Source organism: Ptychodera flava, chromosome 1, assembly GCF_041260155.1.
Source record: "Ptychodera flava strain L36383 chromosome 1, AS_Pfla_20210202, whole genome shotgun sequence".
Classification (NCBI taxonomy): Eukaryota; Metazoa; Hemichordata; class Enteropneusta; family Ptychoderidae; genus Ptychodera; species Ptychodera flava.
The window spans coordinates 25,817,773-25,835,910 of NC_091928.1; the positions used below are offsets into that span (position 1 = coordinate 25,817,773).

The 18,138-nt window shown below is 37.5% G+C and overlaps 1 protein-coding gene across 1 annotated transcript in view; it reads left to right on the plus strand.

Moving 5' to 3' along the window:
• LOC139133811 (homeobox protein aristaless-like 4) overlaps positions 1-18,138 on the plus strand; it is a 151,748-nt gene that overhangs the window by 22,797 nt on the left and 110,813 nt on the right. The window contains exons 3-5 of the mRNA XM_070700581.1: positions 8,026-8,157; positions 9,203-9,308; positions 10,058-10,914. Of these exons, the coding sequence (XP_070556682.1) occupies positions 8,026-8,157; positions 9,203-9,308; positions 10,058-10,113 (294 nt within the window). The 3' untranslated portion in view covers positions 10,114-10,914. The remainder of the gene's footprint in view (positions 1-8,025; positions 8,158-9,202; positions 9,309-10,057; positions 10,915-18,138) is intronic.

The window sequence follows — 18,138 nt, forward strand, 5'->3', positions numbered from 1 at the left end:
TACCAGCTGCCTTACCAAACGAGAGAAGCTCCAAGCACGTGCTAAGGCGAAACGGAATAATTCCGCGAAGGATCAAAAATCGTCAGATTTCCCATGGGCGGAATAGAACGTTTTAGTCATTTTGATGTCGGACACAACTGCTAGTTGTTACAATCCCATCTTCGTCAGCGGTAGTTTTAGTGTTATTGGATCGTAGGCCATCATACGGCTGTAATGATGATATTTCGATTTACGCGCACATTTATACATCTATTTCAAGAATAGGGGCATTATACAGACTAAGTAGACCACTTGTCAGTGGATATTTGCAATACTTATGTAAATCTGCTGCTATCGTTTTCTACCCAACAGTCTCATCGCTGTTCCCTTAAGGTAGTTCGCGCCTCGAAAGTGAAAGACTGAAACTTTTGCCCAAACTTTCCTGGAGGAATCTTTCAACTATTCTCTTTCAAAATCAAGAATGAAAATCGGGGGTCACCGTGCAAATTGTAGCACAAGAGAAACAAATTACTCAAGATTTACCGATATTTAAAATTCAAAATGGCTGCCATCCTGTGTTTACTCTATGGAGAAAAGTAAATTTTTTCGAATTTCGAAAACCTAAGCCGGTGAAAAGTTTTCTTACACCAAGAGCTTTAAAATGAACCCCCTCAAGTGGTAGATCAGAAAAGCATTGTAAACGTTTGAGAGTCCAAATTAGTTTCCCCGAGGCGCGTTCTACCTTAAGCTGAGCCACATCAGCTGTATCATTTTGTATTTTCCCGATAACATTGTTTGAAACCAAAAACAAAGTATGAAAAATGCTTACCAAAACGTGACCACAGAACGCTTTTCAATCATTGGTGATGAAGTTACGACTTAGATTTTAACAACTTGGTAATTTTCGAGATGCAACCGAAATATGGCCGCCGCCTGAATCAAGTAAACCAAAGCCATAACCTAGGATTGCAGTATTGGCATTTTCAAAGACAATAAGGGATGCCAAAACATCTCTCCAAAGATTGGATGGTATCTATTTTTTATAAGAAAATGCAAAGGCTTTTAAAGATACTAGTAGTCGTAACTTTCTGTTTCGTCTTCCTAAAGTAAATACAAAATAGGAGTGATGACAAAACAACGCATTATATAAAATATGCGTTGTTATATCAGACAAATTTGATGGATACCATAAAATTCAATCGTCAAGGACAAGATACAGGCTGTGTTGACGGGTTATCGACCAGGCATCTCGTCACGGGTTTTGAAGTAGCTGCTAAAGGAAGCTTTAAACTAGCTTTAATCTAATTAGACACATTTCATGGAAAATTTTGCCATGTGGAGTTGATCAGTTGGCCGACATTGTACCCACGATCACAGAAATTCAAAGTACAGCAGAGAAAATACCTTTTATACTCATCACATGATTATATTTATAAGGGGGAAACAATTAGAAGTTGTTTAAGAAACTGAAACGCGTCATCCACGAATTTGAGCCAAATCTATAAGTTACTGGCTTAAGTTCATAGTTTGGTAATATCTGACGCTACTACGGTACATAATTGCTTTCTCAGAGCATATAAGCACGTTCTCCGGCGACGTCAGCCTGGCCGGCCCATCTCTCATCACGGGGGAAAATGTCAACATTTCTGAATGGAAAATATTTCATTCACGGCGGTTGTCAAAATTTATGGACCGGAGTGTCACGCTAGGGGTGACTTCACAGTATCCCCCTTGCGGCAATGACACTTCACTCCAGTCGTTGAAGAACCGTCGGAATTCGCTCACATTTCGTCCGCTGGGGACTCAGTGCTCTACTTCCAGCCTCCTTAGCATTTATCGACGGATAGTAAAGTGATAATTATCAGCAATTTCCCTGGATAAGTGAAAACATTCCAACAGATGTTTCAAAGCCCCTAAATCCGTCCCCGGTGCTTTTTAAATTGTTACTTTTGATCGAGAAGGAAGGAGATTCCTAGCGGTGCCCATTTACGCCGATAATGTCCGCCAAGATTAATTATGGGGATGGAGTCAGATGTCAATTGCCCTGAGTGGAATTTATTGAACTTAAATAGCCCCAATTCAGCCTTTAATGTCGCCTTCGATAAATCATGCGGGGGAGAATCCAGCAGATGCACGTTTTGGAGTGAAGTACGCGTTGTTTTTCAATCAGAGCAGTGACGGGCCCCCGCAGCCCGCGGCGCCCCCTTGTCACTGAACGTGCGAACGTTCGAAAAACTTTCGCCCATGATCGTGACAAATACTTCCGCACCCACTCCAAGCGATCGTCGGAGGGGGGTCGCCTGACTGCTCGGGTTTCATGTCGGGAGGGCGACGAGATCCTGCAATGTCCCTGAGAGTAATGAACCCTGTCTCCGATTGCGATAGATGACTTCACGTAAAACACCTGATCCGGAATAATTCACTTCACAGCATAGCAACGTCGAACGTTTTTATCGTTGTCAGTATTGCCATGGAATTTTTCCCTGATCAGCTCAGCATCCAAAATTGACCGAAATGAACAAAACATATGATGGTGTATTTTCTTCTCTGCAATTATTTTTATCATGTAAACGGCTGTTACCTATTCTGAGATAAATGACGAATAAAACCAGGAATAAACTAGAAGCAGTAGTACTATAGTACTAGTAGTAATGGATAGTAGTGCAGTAATAGTTTTTCAGCCATCTTTATTTCACATTGGTCCCTATTTACATGCTAAGACTAAAAGGAGAACTGAAAGGAAAACATTTACATTGCTAGGAAGCAGTGAAAAGATGAGAAAATAAATAAATTAATGAAATATTATAAAATCACTACTAAACGGTGATGGTCGGTATTAAACAGAAAACTACACGAAACACAAAAGAGAAAACATCAACAAGAAAACCGTATCACAAACTGATTGAAATTACCAATGAACAAAAAACGAAACAGTTCATTGGATATGAACATTAAGTTGGCCATCATGAGTGTCACAAAGAATGATATCAAAGGCCCAAGGGATATTAAAAGCAAGTTAAGTTTCACTGATATGATGATACTCAAATTCAAGTTTCAATCTGGAATAAATCTTGGTTTTAAAATATTTCAAATGGATCAACAAAACCATTTCATTCCTAAAAACCCATACCTTCTTGCCACTGTGGTAATGTAAACAAACAAACAAAACAAACAAAACCATTTCATATCTATGAGTAAACACAGAAAATTTTAACAGGAGGATTAATGAAAGACCATGCGATGTTTATGGTTGTCCAGGTAAAACTAATTTAAAAGTAGCAATAGTAGACTAGTAGTCGTAGTGGTACGTAATACATGTACTATCGTAATAATGCATCAAAGTTTACACTTTTTCACGACGGTACTAACATTGGATAATTTGCAACTTTAAAACCGCTTTCCATGCTTCCTTTGCCCCGGGCAATTCATCGCTCAGGTGACGTGGCATGGGATGGTTATGTTGTGTTTGGGAGGGTTCTGCCCGAACGGGCACCCTGATAGCGAAGTTGGGTAATTAGCAGCGCATCCTTTGCAGCGGCGGTAAAATATTAAATCAAGTTGCCAAAACCTTACAATGGACAACGTATTTCACATATTAATTAACAAATTAAGCCATAGTTACTCCCAGACCATATCGTCTCGCAGTGATCTTCAAGTTGTTGTCGCCCCCGGATTGGTACCACCATTCATATTGTGACGGGTGAAGCATTCATAGGTGACGATCACACACTTGAAGTAAAATACGATTATGAATCATTCAGAGGTGACGATCACACACTTGAAGTGAAAAAGTTGCCGGTATTTTTAACAAATTATATCGGTTTCACATGAGAAGGTATATATGCTGTTCTGCTTACTAAAACACGCTGAATTATCAATCATCGGGGCTCTACTCAAAATTTGCGTATGTACATAACATCATGTAAATAAACCGACGACCTAATTTCTGGTTTGTACCATAAATTATGTCATCGAAGCACTTAGTTTGCACTTATCTTCAAGCAGGGAGCGAGTAGAGACGCGATGACAGGAAATAAAGCATGTATTATTAAGTAGAACAACACGGCGTAGTCGTTGAGTGGAACAAAAATATCCAAAAATAATTCGAAAAGGAAGCGATGATGACTCTGGAAAGCCAACAATCCATGACAATATTAAAGTGCAACGGTCTTTGTTTCAGTGTCAGAGTTCATTATCATCGTCTTGATATTTTATCATGATGCAGATGCTTGTCTCAGTGATCTTAAGTCTCTTTATTTACGTCATCGATTTCTTACATAATTACTTCAGTCTTCACGTCGCCATCAATTCAGAAAACTAATCAAAGATACAAAACCCACCTGTCAGGATATCTCACCCAAATAACGTTCTCAATTTGTTGGAAGACCAGAAACAGTAACTTTGGATGATTTGCTGTTATTTTCGTTCGTAATTGTCGGCTACAATTTCTTGTTTTACACCCCAAAGCACGTTGAGTTATAGATTATTAACTGAGTCAGTAAATGTGTAATTTCATTGATATTGTATCTTGTAAATTCTGGTTCGGACTAGAATTCAAATGTAAACAACGAAATGCGTTTTACACCTTTAGACAAGCTGAATAGTAGGCGTTTTAACATTCTCCGGAGAGTAGAACAAGAACTTGAATTGAGCTACAATACACCAAAATTTACAGCTACTGGCTCTTTAAGTGACTCTCTTTATCTGAGTGAAGTGAAACTTTCCAAGATAACATGTTTATCAACGCGATTAACCACGTTGTCAAAACTTGTTGTGACATAATCCATTGGTAAGTTATATCAACGCCCTCTCTACTCGATAGATGATTGATGATATGTTTATGTGATGACGTTTTGATGGCTCTCTTTCGTTGACATTTATTGGTATTGTTTCGATTGCGAAAACGAGTTTCGAAGTCCCGGGCACCGAAGTGCGAGTCGGTCCACTCTAACCCCCAGTGTCGCTGTGTCTCGTCCGGTGGATGCGAATCAATTTTTAAAGAGGCAATATTTTGTATTTTAACGTAATGTACGTGTCTTCTTGTAGAAAGTAGTATCGGGAATATCTGTCCTTCATCAGTATGTTGAAATACCATTGTATCTGCCTCAGCAGCGCACCGCATTTTGTACAAATATATTCCCTGTTATTGTTCACAATTAATTCTAGAAAGCATGCAGTCGTCAACGATGCTAGTCGTCAGCGATAACTTTAGGCACTTAATATATACAGGTTGTATTACTTTGTTGAATCTTAGGCATTTCAACCGTACAGAATATTTTGTTTTACCAAGAGAAATAAAATTATTGGAATCAAAAGACACAATCGTTTAAGTTTTAAGGGTCCGTACTTCACGGTCAGATAGCAATGTTCCCATGCGTTGTACTGGCTCTGTAGAGGTGACGGCTCCAATTCCACAATAATATCCGATTTTAATCGTCCTAATTCGATTGAAATTGGCGACGGCCTGAGTTTTTGTGACTTGCTAATAATGCGTTCTGAAAATAAGTGCAATTTCAGCAGCTCGCGAGGGCAGGGTATTACGCCTGTCTCTCCCACACACACCAGCGGATATGTTGGCAACTGTTTTTATGAAGTGGGATTGTTTTCTGACCGCCCATCGACCTTGTTATGTACAAATTAAACTGCGACTCGGGCCGTCGGGTTTCATAACATCTCTGCAACCGTACAGCGTCGACTTCATCACAAACCCCGCGTACTATTCAATGATGTTCCTGTCAGCTTATCCACGACTCTCCGCTGTGAAGTTGATCACCCGAGCGAAAGAGCGAAGCTTGCGTTTTTTTGTGTGAAATTCCACCTCGCTGGGATATATTTTTTCAGTGACCCATCATTGAAATGCAATAAACAAAACTCCTCGTCGCCCAGTGAAAGATGCCACGTCCCCCCCGACCACTTGAAGAATGTCAACAACCGTGGGAGGGGAATACAGAGGAGAAGTGTCTTCAGGTCTAGGTTGCGCTGAACCTACAGAACATTTATCGTACTGTGCGTCATATTAGCCGTAAAGTGCCAAAATTAGTCCTCGGTACACTCTTGCAGTAAAAGTTTGCTGGATGTCCCACCCGTTAGAACGAGTCCGGTTGAAACGAATATATCGCCTGAGAATGGTAAAATACTTATCGATAAGTTGTAACGACTGGGTCTCACTTTGCGTCATTGTGTAGACTAGTGTAGAGCAGTGTGATCCTCGACGTGGCTTGTCATTGATAACTGAATACTAACATTCAAAATTCTCAATGGATGGTATGGTACTGTGCGTCACCGATCTTCACCAGGGCAGAGAATGTAATGTGAAAAATGCGTGTATCATTGAAATTAACCACTTAAAACAATGAACTTTACAGACACGTGCACCTTTCTCAGCGAAATTTTATATTGGCAACGCCGTTGGTTCGTTTCCAATCGATATCTTCGAGAATAAGTTGAATATTAACTTCATAATCATGGGGCTCTTGAGTCAGGTTCTTTGGATAGCCACCCAAGTCACAACAGAACATTTAGCGATAAACTTATGATCTTTTTCCGTTTGTTTGTGGCTGCTAAAGAGCTCTCTATCAGTTCTGCTTCGCACTTGACCCCCCCCTGGGTATCTTGTCACGTGACTGGCACGTCAAACATTGACTATCGCGTTCAACCCTTAATTAACAGATGGGACTGAATTCCTCAACGGAAATTGTATCCTAAACATAGCCCCGTGTTATCAAACAAAAAAAACAAATTAGGCAGGGACAATTTGTGCCAACCTGCACCCGAGGGGGTCCATAACCTGTGACCCGATGGGTATGCCCGCCACGCAGGACCTCCCTTGTGGTGTGTAAACTATAATATGCCAGAGAAAAAAATATTTGTGATTGACAGTTAGATATTACGACAACAATATTAATGTCCCTGGAGACATTACTGATTAATGGTCCAGGCTTCACAAGCCCATTAGCTGTGCCGTTGACGTACATGTACTTACCCATCATTTCACTCTATTTGTTTCTTGCTCTACCGTCACAAAATGGAATAAGTTAAAGGGGCAGTTCTCAACCCTGGTACTCGCATTAGTGGCTGTTTACATGACTGTTTATGAGATTAAAGTCCTTTGTTCTTCTTTGAAAGTTTTGCTACAGCTAGTCAATATGCTCATAGATTAAGCCGAAAAAGAACTGTCCCTTTAGGATTCCCAGTGTTCGGCCTTTCATCACAGCGTCTATTAGTTCGTAAATTCCCAATGTCGTAGTTCCAAACTGAATTTGTAAATTTGGATCCATACTAGAATTCATTTTCCAACAAAAAAGTTCTTATATTTGTATTTCAACACACTCTACAGAGAAAAAAAGAAAAATGTTCTCGCTGACGAGGTAAATGTAATGGAAAATTTTTACGAACAGTTACAGCTATTGCCTCTTGAAATCATCTCGTATGATATCAGGCAATATGTATGACTGGCATTGTCGTCCTGGACACGATTTGAAATTCTGTCCAGCCAATATTTCTTTCTTACGCTTGCACAAAGAAGGCAAAAATCATTTTATGGTATTGCTATTGGTTTGCTCTGGCACACGTTCGTCTTCAGTGAGTTCTACCAACAGGGATACATGAGCAAAACTCGTCCGGTTTTTTTTTGCTTAATGAAAGGGACAAAACCTGGGAAGGAAAAGTGGAACATTTTAACGACGGGGTTATAAAACTTAAATCATTGATACCGGAAGACAAAAAAGCGCTGGAAGCAACCCTCCACGGCAGACTACGCCATTCATCCGCGGAAAAATTTCGATCACTCGCTAGAGGGCGCGCGTATCTTCCGATGTAACATATACACCTCTGTGACCTAATGTACGGCCACAGCCAGAGTCGCCTAGGCCAATGAAAAGTGGAATTCGCAAACTTAAAACAAAAAGAAGTTAATCTTTATATAAATGAAAAAACACTACAATGTTCTTTTCATTTCTAGATGTGCTTTATAACAGCGTTATGTTAAGGAGTGATCTGTGGTAGCATATAATTAATGAAGTTGTATCTCTACTATTTCTGTCAAAGGTGTGGTTTCAAAACAGGAGGGCGAAATGGCGAAAGCGTGAACGATTCGGACAGTTACCGGTGCGCCCTCCTGGTATGAACGGAAATGGTTATGACATGACATTTACACCAAGAGCCGAGGGATATGCTCAGGTAAAACAGACTGTGATCCTCTCTCTCTCTTTCCCTCTCATTCTCTCGCTCTCTCTCTTTGTCTCTCTCTCTCTTTCTCTCTCCCTTTCTCTCTCTCTCTCTCTCCTCTCTCTCTCTCTCTCTCTCTCTCTCTCTCTCTCTCTCTGAACCCATCTATGTTCCATCTCCCTGCCTGTTAATCTTTCTCGTAATGTTCAAGATGATACCAATCTGGGTTTAGCGCAGATTAGGCAGTGATTTGAGGAATATTCAATTGTTATGTTTTCTGTTTTGTGTTGAAGTGAATAGTGTATTTAACATTGCATATTGTGCATAATTGTACAGCTATCCAAATCTTATTTTTCTGAGATGTTAATTTAATCATCAAGATCAGAAAATATTGTATTGTATTCTTTAATTCTGTGACTATTAATAGAGTTTTGACGGAAAAATCAATTGGTTAACATTTAGAGTTCAAGGTTTTACCTCTAATAACACTATTGTTAATAATCCTATATTATATCGCGTTTACTAGAAACGGAAGACCTATAACCTCTCCCAAAAGCCTGATTTATAAACTTTGTTAAGCCGTTCTTACAACTTATGGACATATCTTCATTTAGTTTTAGACCCCGGAACAAAATATTTTTCAAGTTCAGTAAATGCAGCAAACAGTGCTTTCCTGACCCCTTATCATCACATTTAGCCATTAATGGAAAATTCAAGATCTGGATAACAGATGGTATATGCTAATACGCTAAAATTACTTTTCAGGGCAGTAACAATAAACAATACTTGTCATTTCGAGACATTCTTTTCAGGTCATTGGCCGACAACCAAATTTTCCTACGGCCAGTTTAATTTTATCAAGTAACTTCTCACACAATCAAAAATATCAAAGTATCATGAAAAGGTGTCACTTAGTCCCCCTGTAAATGAGTTGTAAACATTGTAAACACAGTAACATAGGCAGAAAGCTTTACCTCATTCCGTATTCAATATACATTTCCATTCATCTCTTTTAATGTACTCACTGACACACATTGACCCTGTTCTTATATTTCAGGTTCAAAGTTCACCATGGCCGGCAATCTCACCAATGTCAACGATGGCAAGCAGCGTCAATGTCAACGTGGCGAACGCGGTACCGGCGGGTCACCCTCACACATCATGTATGTCACCACACACAACATTACCGAGTTTCATGGGAGTTGCTACCCCTGCTAATCACTTAAACCACCTAGCGCCCTCACCGACTGCTGGTGTGCCGGCTTCACAAAATCTCAGCGGCGAGATGGGGAATGACACGGAAAGGCGTAGCAATAGTATCGCAGCTCTGAGATTGCGGGCCAAAGAACACTGTGCGGCATTAGAACACCACACAATTGCAACCATTAATATGATTGGCGCATATGGAAAATAATGTTACTTTTGAAATTTTAAGACTTTATTTAAACATTCTTTTCTGAATACATGTACTTCCTGCACAATGGTGGTTTGACAAGTTCTAACAGAACTTATGAAATGTTCAACTGTTTTCTGATAGAATTTGTTGCTTTCAATGAGTCTTTTTTATATTTATGTAAATTTTTGGCTTAAGATAAATCAGCCATCTTTGTAAAGCCATTCTCACAGGGTTAGTTTACCAAGCTTTTCTACGAGACTTGGTAGTCAATCATATTTTGATTACTTTGCTTCATAATGAAAGCGAGGCCGCGAACCTAAGCGGCCGCCATATTTGACACATGCAGTTCAAAGTTCACAGTTCTGAGGGACATGTATATTTCTGGTATTCGATACCCATTTTGTTTACGAAAATGCATGCTCAGAAAAAAACATAAGCAAAATAACGATTAGATTTATCATGTTTGTAATAAAACCACATAAAATGTAGCCTTCTCTCTCTTTTTATATTTTTTAGCTTTATCCAATGTGAGTGGGTTGCTGTTTTATAGCCCCCACAGTCACCCCTGGTGATTGAGTTCTGACGTCAGTCGCGAGATGGACTTAAGGCACAAAATGTAAGAATAATTGGAGCAAGGTATTCAAGAGGATCCTCAGGTCAGAGTACAACAATTTGCATGTTAGCCATTATTACTCTTAAACGTTAATTGTTGCTGTTTACGATATTGATAATCTATAATTGTATACCATTTACTACGATCTCTTGGATCTTGAAACCATTGTAATGTGCATTATACTGTATTTTCTTGACTCAATGCTTGCTGAAGCTACCAAATACGATAATTGTGCCTTAATATGAGGATCTTCTGAGTAACTAGCCAATTATTTTGTTGTTAGTTCATAGAGGTGACTTGGTTCAGAAACTATATAACCATACTTCACCGTCTGCACATGTACTGTCAGCAATAATTACATCCACCATGCAGAGGGTTTTCCCCAAAACACGTAAAATCTATGATTTCCCTAAACATGTGAAAAATTCATTGGTCGCAGTTACTCTGTATTTTGTTGTGATAGCTGAAATATAAGTGACTGTACTAAAGATACAAGTTTTATGACACTGTCATTTTGCGACACAAACCTATCACCTGACAACAACCAAATAGGTATTAAACTGTGGATTACTGTAGAAATCTATTTTACCTATTGTGAAAATGAAAGGGCAACAGTATCTAGAACATTTCATTGTATTTTAACTTTTCTCAATAAGATTGTATTCCAAGTCTTCCCAAAGTATGTTTGAAATACAAATTACTAGCCTTTCAAACACCTTCAATATGCAACCTCATTGTCGACAAATCAATTCTAGTTCAGGTTTACATTGGACATAAGACTTATCCAGACTAACACTATTCATTTCGACATGATTTTGAGAGTAGATCAAGAAACTGTATTTGACAACCAGAGAAACATATATAGAAAATACAACAAAATCAACAGTGAGTGGAGCTACAAGGATGAACTTACTTCCAACATGATAAGTGTGTCTCTGCAGCTCTAGCCCTTCATAATTCAGGGGAACCCCTTAAGTCCATCAATATCGACGAAGGTTTTATACATGTCTTGTTTGTAAATACTGTACAGTTTTTTTTAATATCTTCAATTGTCAATTTATTGTTCTTTTATTCTAACTCTGTTTTCTAACCTCTATGCAAAACCATGATTGTTCTCTTTTTATGAGAAAAAGTATATTTTTTGAAAGTGTTTTCATCCAAATTAGTGTTATCACACGGACCAAAGTTAGTGCAAAGAGTAGTGCTCTGATACCGATAAATAAGATTTGCCTAAGTTTAGGAAATCACTGATACCTAATTTAGTAAATTGTCGGTGGAGACCAATAGCGTGATGTGGCCAGTAGAATTTTTATCGTGTAAAATGGCTCATGACCAAGGAAAAGTAGTTTACGTTGTTAAAAACATGTCCACAGATTCAGCCAGAGCATATCAACCTAATTTCCTGCTATCAATATCGAAGATTTTATTTGAAACACCTACATGATGAAAACAAAAGTAATACGCCATGTTTGACTACAATAATATCTGAACATGTGAGGGCGCTTCATTATGTTGAAGTGCGAACAACAGTGCAAAATCTCAAGGCCTATGCCAGTCTGGTTTCTAATAAGACACAGCCGATATATACATACGATACACCATTTGTCTTCTGAAAATGGCAACATGCAATATCAGCAGTCATGTTGCTAAGCGCCAACAAAAGGTTTACTGAATGTGAACGACAGAGGTGTGATTTTAAGCAGTGACTGTCGGAGAATTCTTTAATTTTTGTTTGTGGCAGTTTCGATTATCGCGAATTTATGTTCGTGATACGTGTATATTAACACGTTTATGACCGCAGTTTGAAAGCTCTGTTCTGTCGCACAAGTACGTTTGAGTTTGAATCGTATTACAGGGACTCACTTTGTTGTACACACTTTTGCAAGAATGTTCTTCAGAAAATGTTACTGCAATTTTCAGGTACCCCGATGTTTCTTTTTGATTTAATTCTGTGACCATCGCTTTAAAGAACGTTAAGATGTTGAATATATCTCCTTAATTGTATTGTCAAAGTTTGACCTCATTAAACTTTTTTTTGTATCGTGAAAGCTGGATTAATGTACTTCGCATTTGCATAAATAAAATCATTGAAAAAGGTGAGCACTGATCTGTGTGTGTGTTTTCATTGTTGAAGGTTATCAAAGTCTGAACGCTGAATCACAGGCATCTTAATGTAAGATTCGAGTTTTTTATCTCACACTTGGTATACCAATATGAGGTTATCATATAAGCTGAATCAGTTCATTTGCATCCGATTTGCATGTCTGTCTGTCTGTCTGTCTGTCTGTATGTATGTATGTATGTATGTATGTATGTATGTATGTATGTATGTCTGTATGTATGTATGTATGTATGTATGTATGTATGTATGTATGTATGCCCGTCCACATCAAAAACACCTAAGCCACAGCACCTACTGTCTTAGTATTTGCTGTACAGGTGCACCTAGGGATGGAAAAGTGAATTTCTTCGAATGAACTTGTCAGTGTCAAAAATATGCAAATGAGGAGAAAAAAGAAAAAAACCTGCAAATTGCTAAAACTCTGTAAGCGTTGGTTAGATTGGGTCGAAACTTTGTGTGCGGGTTCCTTTAGGTATTCTAAATTAGATGTTTAAAATTTGGGATGAAATTTGCATGTTTCTATTTTTGGGGTAACTTTTTAAGTTTTTAGTCAAAAAATGTTTTTCTCTGAAACCACTCATCTGATTGCTTTGAAAGTTGGTATACATGTTCCTCAGGATGACCTCAGTCAAGTTTATACAAATTGAATTGAAATTTGTATATTTGTAATTGGGGCAATTTTCCAAATTTTTGGTCAAAATTTTTTTTATTCAAAAAGTACTATCTGATACCTTTAATATTTGGTATACAGGTTCCTCAGGTTGGTCAAAATCAGTTTTATGAATATCGTAAAGATATCTCGAATTTTGTATTTTTGCTGAATTTTTTGGTTATTTTTCCCATTTTAAGTAAAATTTATTCTTCTCTGAAACCGCTAGCCCAATTGCTCTCAAATTTGGATTGGATGTTTGCAAGGGTGTTACCATTATAACTGTTGAAATTACGACAAAATTGGAAATGTTACTGTTTTGGGGCAATTTTTGTCATTTTTGGTCAAAAAGTCTTAAAAAACTTTTTCTTTTTAAAGCCCCTGGACAGACAGCTTTTAATTTTGGTGTACAGATGTCCAGGGATGACAATATTTAGATATGCTGAAATTGTCCTGAAATATACAAATTTGTATGTTTAAGACAATTTTGTCATTTTTGTCAAGAAAACTTGTTCTCAAAATTACTTGTCTGATAGCTTTGTAATTTGGTACAAAAGTCCCGAGGGATCTTATGAGATAAATTTTCTGCTCAAAGTTTTTGGAAACCCCTAAATTTTTATATTTTAGGTAATTTTCTCAGTTTGTGACCTTAAATGACCTACACCAACCCAGGATATGTTGTGAGAGAGTTTCGAAGGCTGTGAACATAATTTTGTCATATTTAATATCAATTTGTAGTAAAATTTGATCCAGAAAACGAAGCTGAGGTAATTTTTTTCATTGCGAACCAATTTTTGCAACTTTTGCATGTAAGACACACAAGAACTGATGAGAAATGTGGATCCAGGATAATTCCAGATGTGGTAATTCCCCCAACAGTGGAAGGCATTTCACTGTCTGTAACTGATTTAAGTGCTGTTTACATTCGAATGATAGCACTCATAGTATTAATTAAAACATCCCGAAGGTTGTAAATACATTTCCTGCCATCTGGTCTTATGTAAGGGGTGGAACATTTGATATTCAGGAGGGGGTAGGGGCTAGAAGATTGATGAGGTAGCATTACTTTTTACCAGATCCCTTGTACATTTTTTCCCACTCTTTATTTTTTCCTCACTCTCCCACCTTTTCTTTTTGTCAGGCTTCTCTGGCTAATTTTTTTGTTGACATTTGCTTATGTATCTAGGATCTGCTTGTCCCATTGCTATAGAAGTTTATATGCATATTCCTAAAGATGACCTCCAGTGCCTAAGTTGCAGACCTTATTTGCTTTTGTCGTTCTTGTTTTTCTGGTTTAAATATTTCTTGAATTTACCAATTCAAACCGAATGTGAGCACACTGTCCTTGACGGTATTTTTTATTTAATGTCTTGATTAGATAATGGACATTAATTTAAGGTTAAGATAAAATGCGCCTCTGGCACAGATATTCGGACTCTCAATTTTTGCAATACTTGTTCGGTCTACTACTTGTGGGGGTTGTTGTAAAGCTCGTGGAGTAGATAAGGTATTCATGGGCTTAGTTTTACAGGAGGTATGTTTACAGTGAATAACATTGAATGGCTTAGAAAAGTACTCGCAGCATGGTTATAATTTGATTGGTAGCAATTGCTGATTTTGTTTATCGGTGATTTAAAGCAGACCAAGTGTTTTGAAGCATTGACTCTACACAAAAAGCTTCCGAAAGCTGTGGCTCGTCCGTTCAGAGAAAAACATTCTTGGCTCTAAATTTTCTCCACTCAATTTCTCAGACAAACTTTCGAGTCATGTTTGCGAGTAGGAGAGATCAGCTGGGCACACGTTGTCCCTGCCTGGCTTTGAGTTTGACCCTGACCCCATTGACTGCCTGAAGAGGATGAAATGAGTGACCAAGCCCATGTAGAGACTCTGACGTCAAATCTGATACACTAAACTCGAAGGCGGGGAAGAGTATGCTGGTGAAGTAGCCACCAAAGTACAGCATATGCAGACTTCAATACATTTAAAGATATATATAAGTTAACATCGATAAAACTTACCGATTAACGTGACCAATTAATTGCTTATTCATCCATATTTTGCACGTCATATATTATAACGACCTACTCCCAGGCTTCACACAAACTTTACTGATAAAGAGATTTCGCAAAACACTAATTCATTTGCTCATAACGCATTTTTACCAATAGCCATGGGTCTTATCAATTGAAAACGTATTTCCTGTATTATGACCATATTTTGATATTGAAAGACTTTATTTTTTATGTTTGACGTGTAATGAGTCAGCGTGTTTCATTCTATGAAGAAAATGAATTTATCAAGATAGGGAGTCTTATGAAACCTAAGAACTTTCCCTCAAATATACCATATTCTGCTATGATGTGGCGTGCATTCCGTTTTAAATCTCTGCGTAAAAGTATAGCAAGTGCGATGATTATTGCTTGAACTTTTCGACTGAAGGAGAAAAATGACATTCTAGGGTGAGGGAAGACAGCCTGGCTAACATAAAAATAGCTAGATGAATGACGAGTATCGAACAACAATAGACCAATTTCATCATAACTTATTTAAAGGGTATATCTCACCTAGACAAGCTCCCATATATGCATATGTATATATGCAAATGGGAAGTATTCTTATCAGGTGACAAGATGGCGTCTGTCTATGTATGTATGTATGTATGTATGTATGTATGTATGTATGTATGTATGTATGTATGTATGTATGTATGTATGTATGTATGTATGTATGTATGTATGTATGTATGTATGTATGTATGTATGTATGTATGTATGTATGTATGTATGTATGTATGTATGTATGTATGTATGTATGTCCGTCCAGATCAAAAACTCCTAAACCACAACGGCTGCCGTCTCAGTATTTGGTGTACAGGTTCACCCAGGGGGGGGGGGAGATGTGAATTCGTTCAAATGAACGTGTCAGTGCCAAAATATGCAAATGAGGGGGAAAAAAGGAAAAATCCTGCAAATGGCCAAAAGTCAGTAAGCATTGGTCAGACTCGGTTGATACTTAGTATGCAGATTCTAAATTAAGTGTGCACAAATTGGGGTGAAATTTGCATGTTTGTATTTTTAGGGTATTTTTTTCCATTTTTAGTCAAAATAGCTTGTTGTGTGAAATCGCTCATCTGTTGGCTCTGAAAGTTAATATTCATGTTCCTCAGGGTGACCTCACTCAAGTCTGTACAAATTTTATTGATGTTATCATATTTGTAATTTTGGGGCATTTTCCCCAATTTTCGGTCAAAATTTTTTTTATCCAAAAACTACTATTCTGATAGCTTTGATATTTGGTATACAGGTTTCTAAGATTTATCTCGATATAATGTATGGAAGTTAGGATTGAAACTGGCAATTTTTTTATTTTTCGGCAATTTTTTGGCAAATTTCTCTTAAAACTACTGATCTGGTAGCTTAGATATTTAGTGTACAGGTTCCTAGGCTTTATATCAATATGATATATTGAAATTACGATGAAATCTTCAATTTTGTATTTTGGGGGGCAACTTTTCTCATTTTTGGTCAAAAATTTTTTTCCCCAAAATTTACCAGTCTGATTTAGATATTTAGTAAACAGGTTCTTAGGGTTTACTTAATATGATATATTGAAATTAGGTTGAAATCTGGAATGTTGAATTTTTAGGACAACTTTTGTCAATTTTAAGGGATATATTTCGTTTTCTATTTTTAAGATTATTTTGTTAATTTTATACCTACTGAAACTAGGAGTATATAATGTGGCGATTTAGTTAGCATTTGATATGGTCAACTCTATTTGGTGTTGAAATGCGGAAAAAATCATTAGAAAACATGGCTGAGGTAAATATACCAGATTTGGTTTCCAACAAATATATTCAAAAATTTTACAATGTTTAAGAGTATCAAGGTTTTAAATAATTAAAACACTTCCTGCCATCAGGTATCTCATGCAAAGATGGTCAATACAAAGGGGTGGACCATTTGATATCCTGGGGGTCCTCACAGATTTTGACAAAAAATTCCAAACAAATGTCAATAAAAAAATCAACCAGAGAAGGTTTGACAAAAACAAAAGGTGGGAGAGGTGGAAAAAAGAATGTACAATTAACCAGATAAAAAAGATAATGTACCTCATCAATCTTCCAGATACCCCACCCCTTTATCAAATGGTCCACCCCTGATGTATTTTTGCGCGCAATTTACTTACCATGCAGTGTATATTACTTTAAGATGTCAAGTAAGGTGAGGATTTGAAAGGAATAGTCAAGTTCACCACAGTTAAATTTCTTAACTTTGTCTATTGTGTCATCATCCTTGTTTAATTGATTAAGTTTGTAAGTTGTTCAAGATGTGGATGCATCAGTTGTTCTGGAAGAAAACAATGTTTACTTTTCCCTGTAGGGTTTCTTAGTTAATGATTGTATTTTGAAATCTCTCCATGTATCTGGTGTATGGGCAAAATGTAAAAATTGGTTGCATGTTATGTTTTTCAGTCTATGTCAGATATTTTAAATAAAAAATCAAGAACAGTTCGCTGTATGCTTGTAAAAGATGACATATTTGTCAATACATAAACTGCCATGTAGATCGATTGCCTTAAAAATTATCACAGAAGTAGAAAAGGAAAAGAAACTAATCAAATTGCTGCAACATATTTACCCTCAGTGCCTGTAGGCCTATATTTAACTATTTTATCAATACATTCAGCTGTTTATTATATGTTTATCACTCTCCATCGGCCAAGGCACACCTGAGGGCCAATGTCATCACTCTGTGCCAGTCTCTGTATGTCAGTCTGTCTGTATGTCTATCCCTGTTTCATACAATTGTTGGCTTGTTTTGATAACTATATGGGAGCGAACAGTGACATTGTCACTATGTTGTTAAATTTTTTGTAAATGAATAATAATACTATTTCTAAGCTAAATGGTGGCGTTTTTCCTTTTTCCCGTTGGCAAATAATTATGAAAATGAAAAATGTTTGGGGCTTGATGAAAAAACCTCTGTGAGGAACGCGTCCATTTTCGTGACGTCATAAGAGGCGTTCGTGAGTGTAGAACCGAGAAGATATACACACAATTGCAGAATGGCATCTATGTCAAGTTTTGTCTATAATTTGGAAAGTGAAAATCACTCCTACGACGAAATGTTGTTTGGAATGATTGATTTAGTGGGTAGCCAGTGATGAAGAGTCTAGTGTTACTGTTGAAAATGATACCATCGGAAATATTG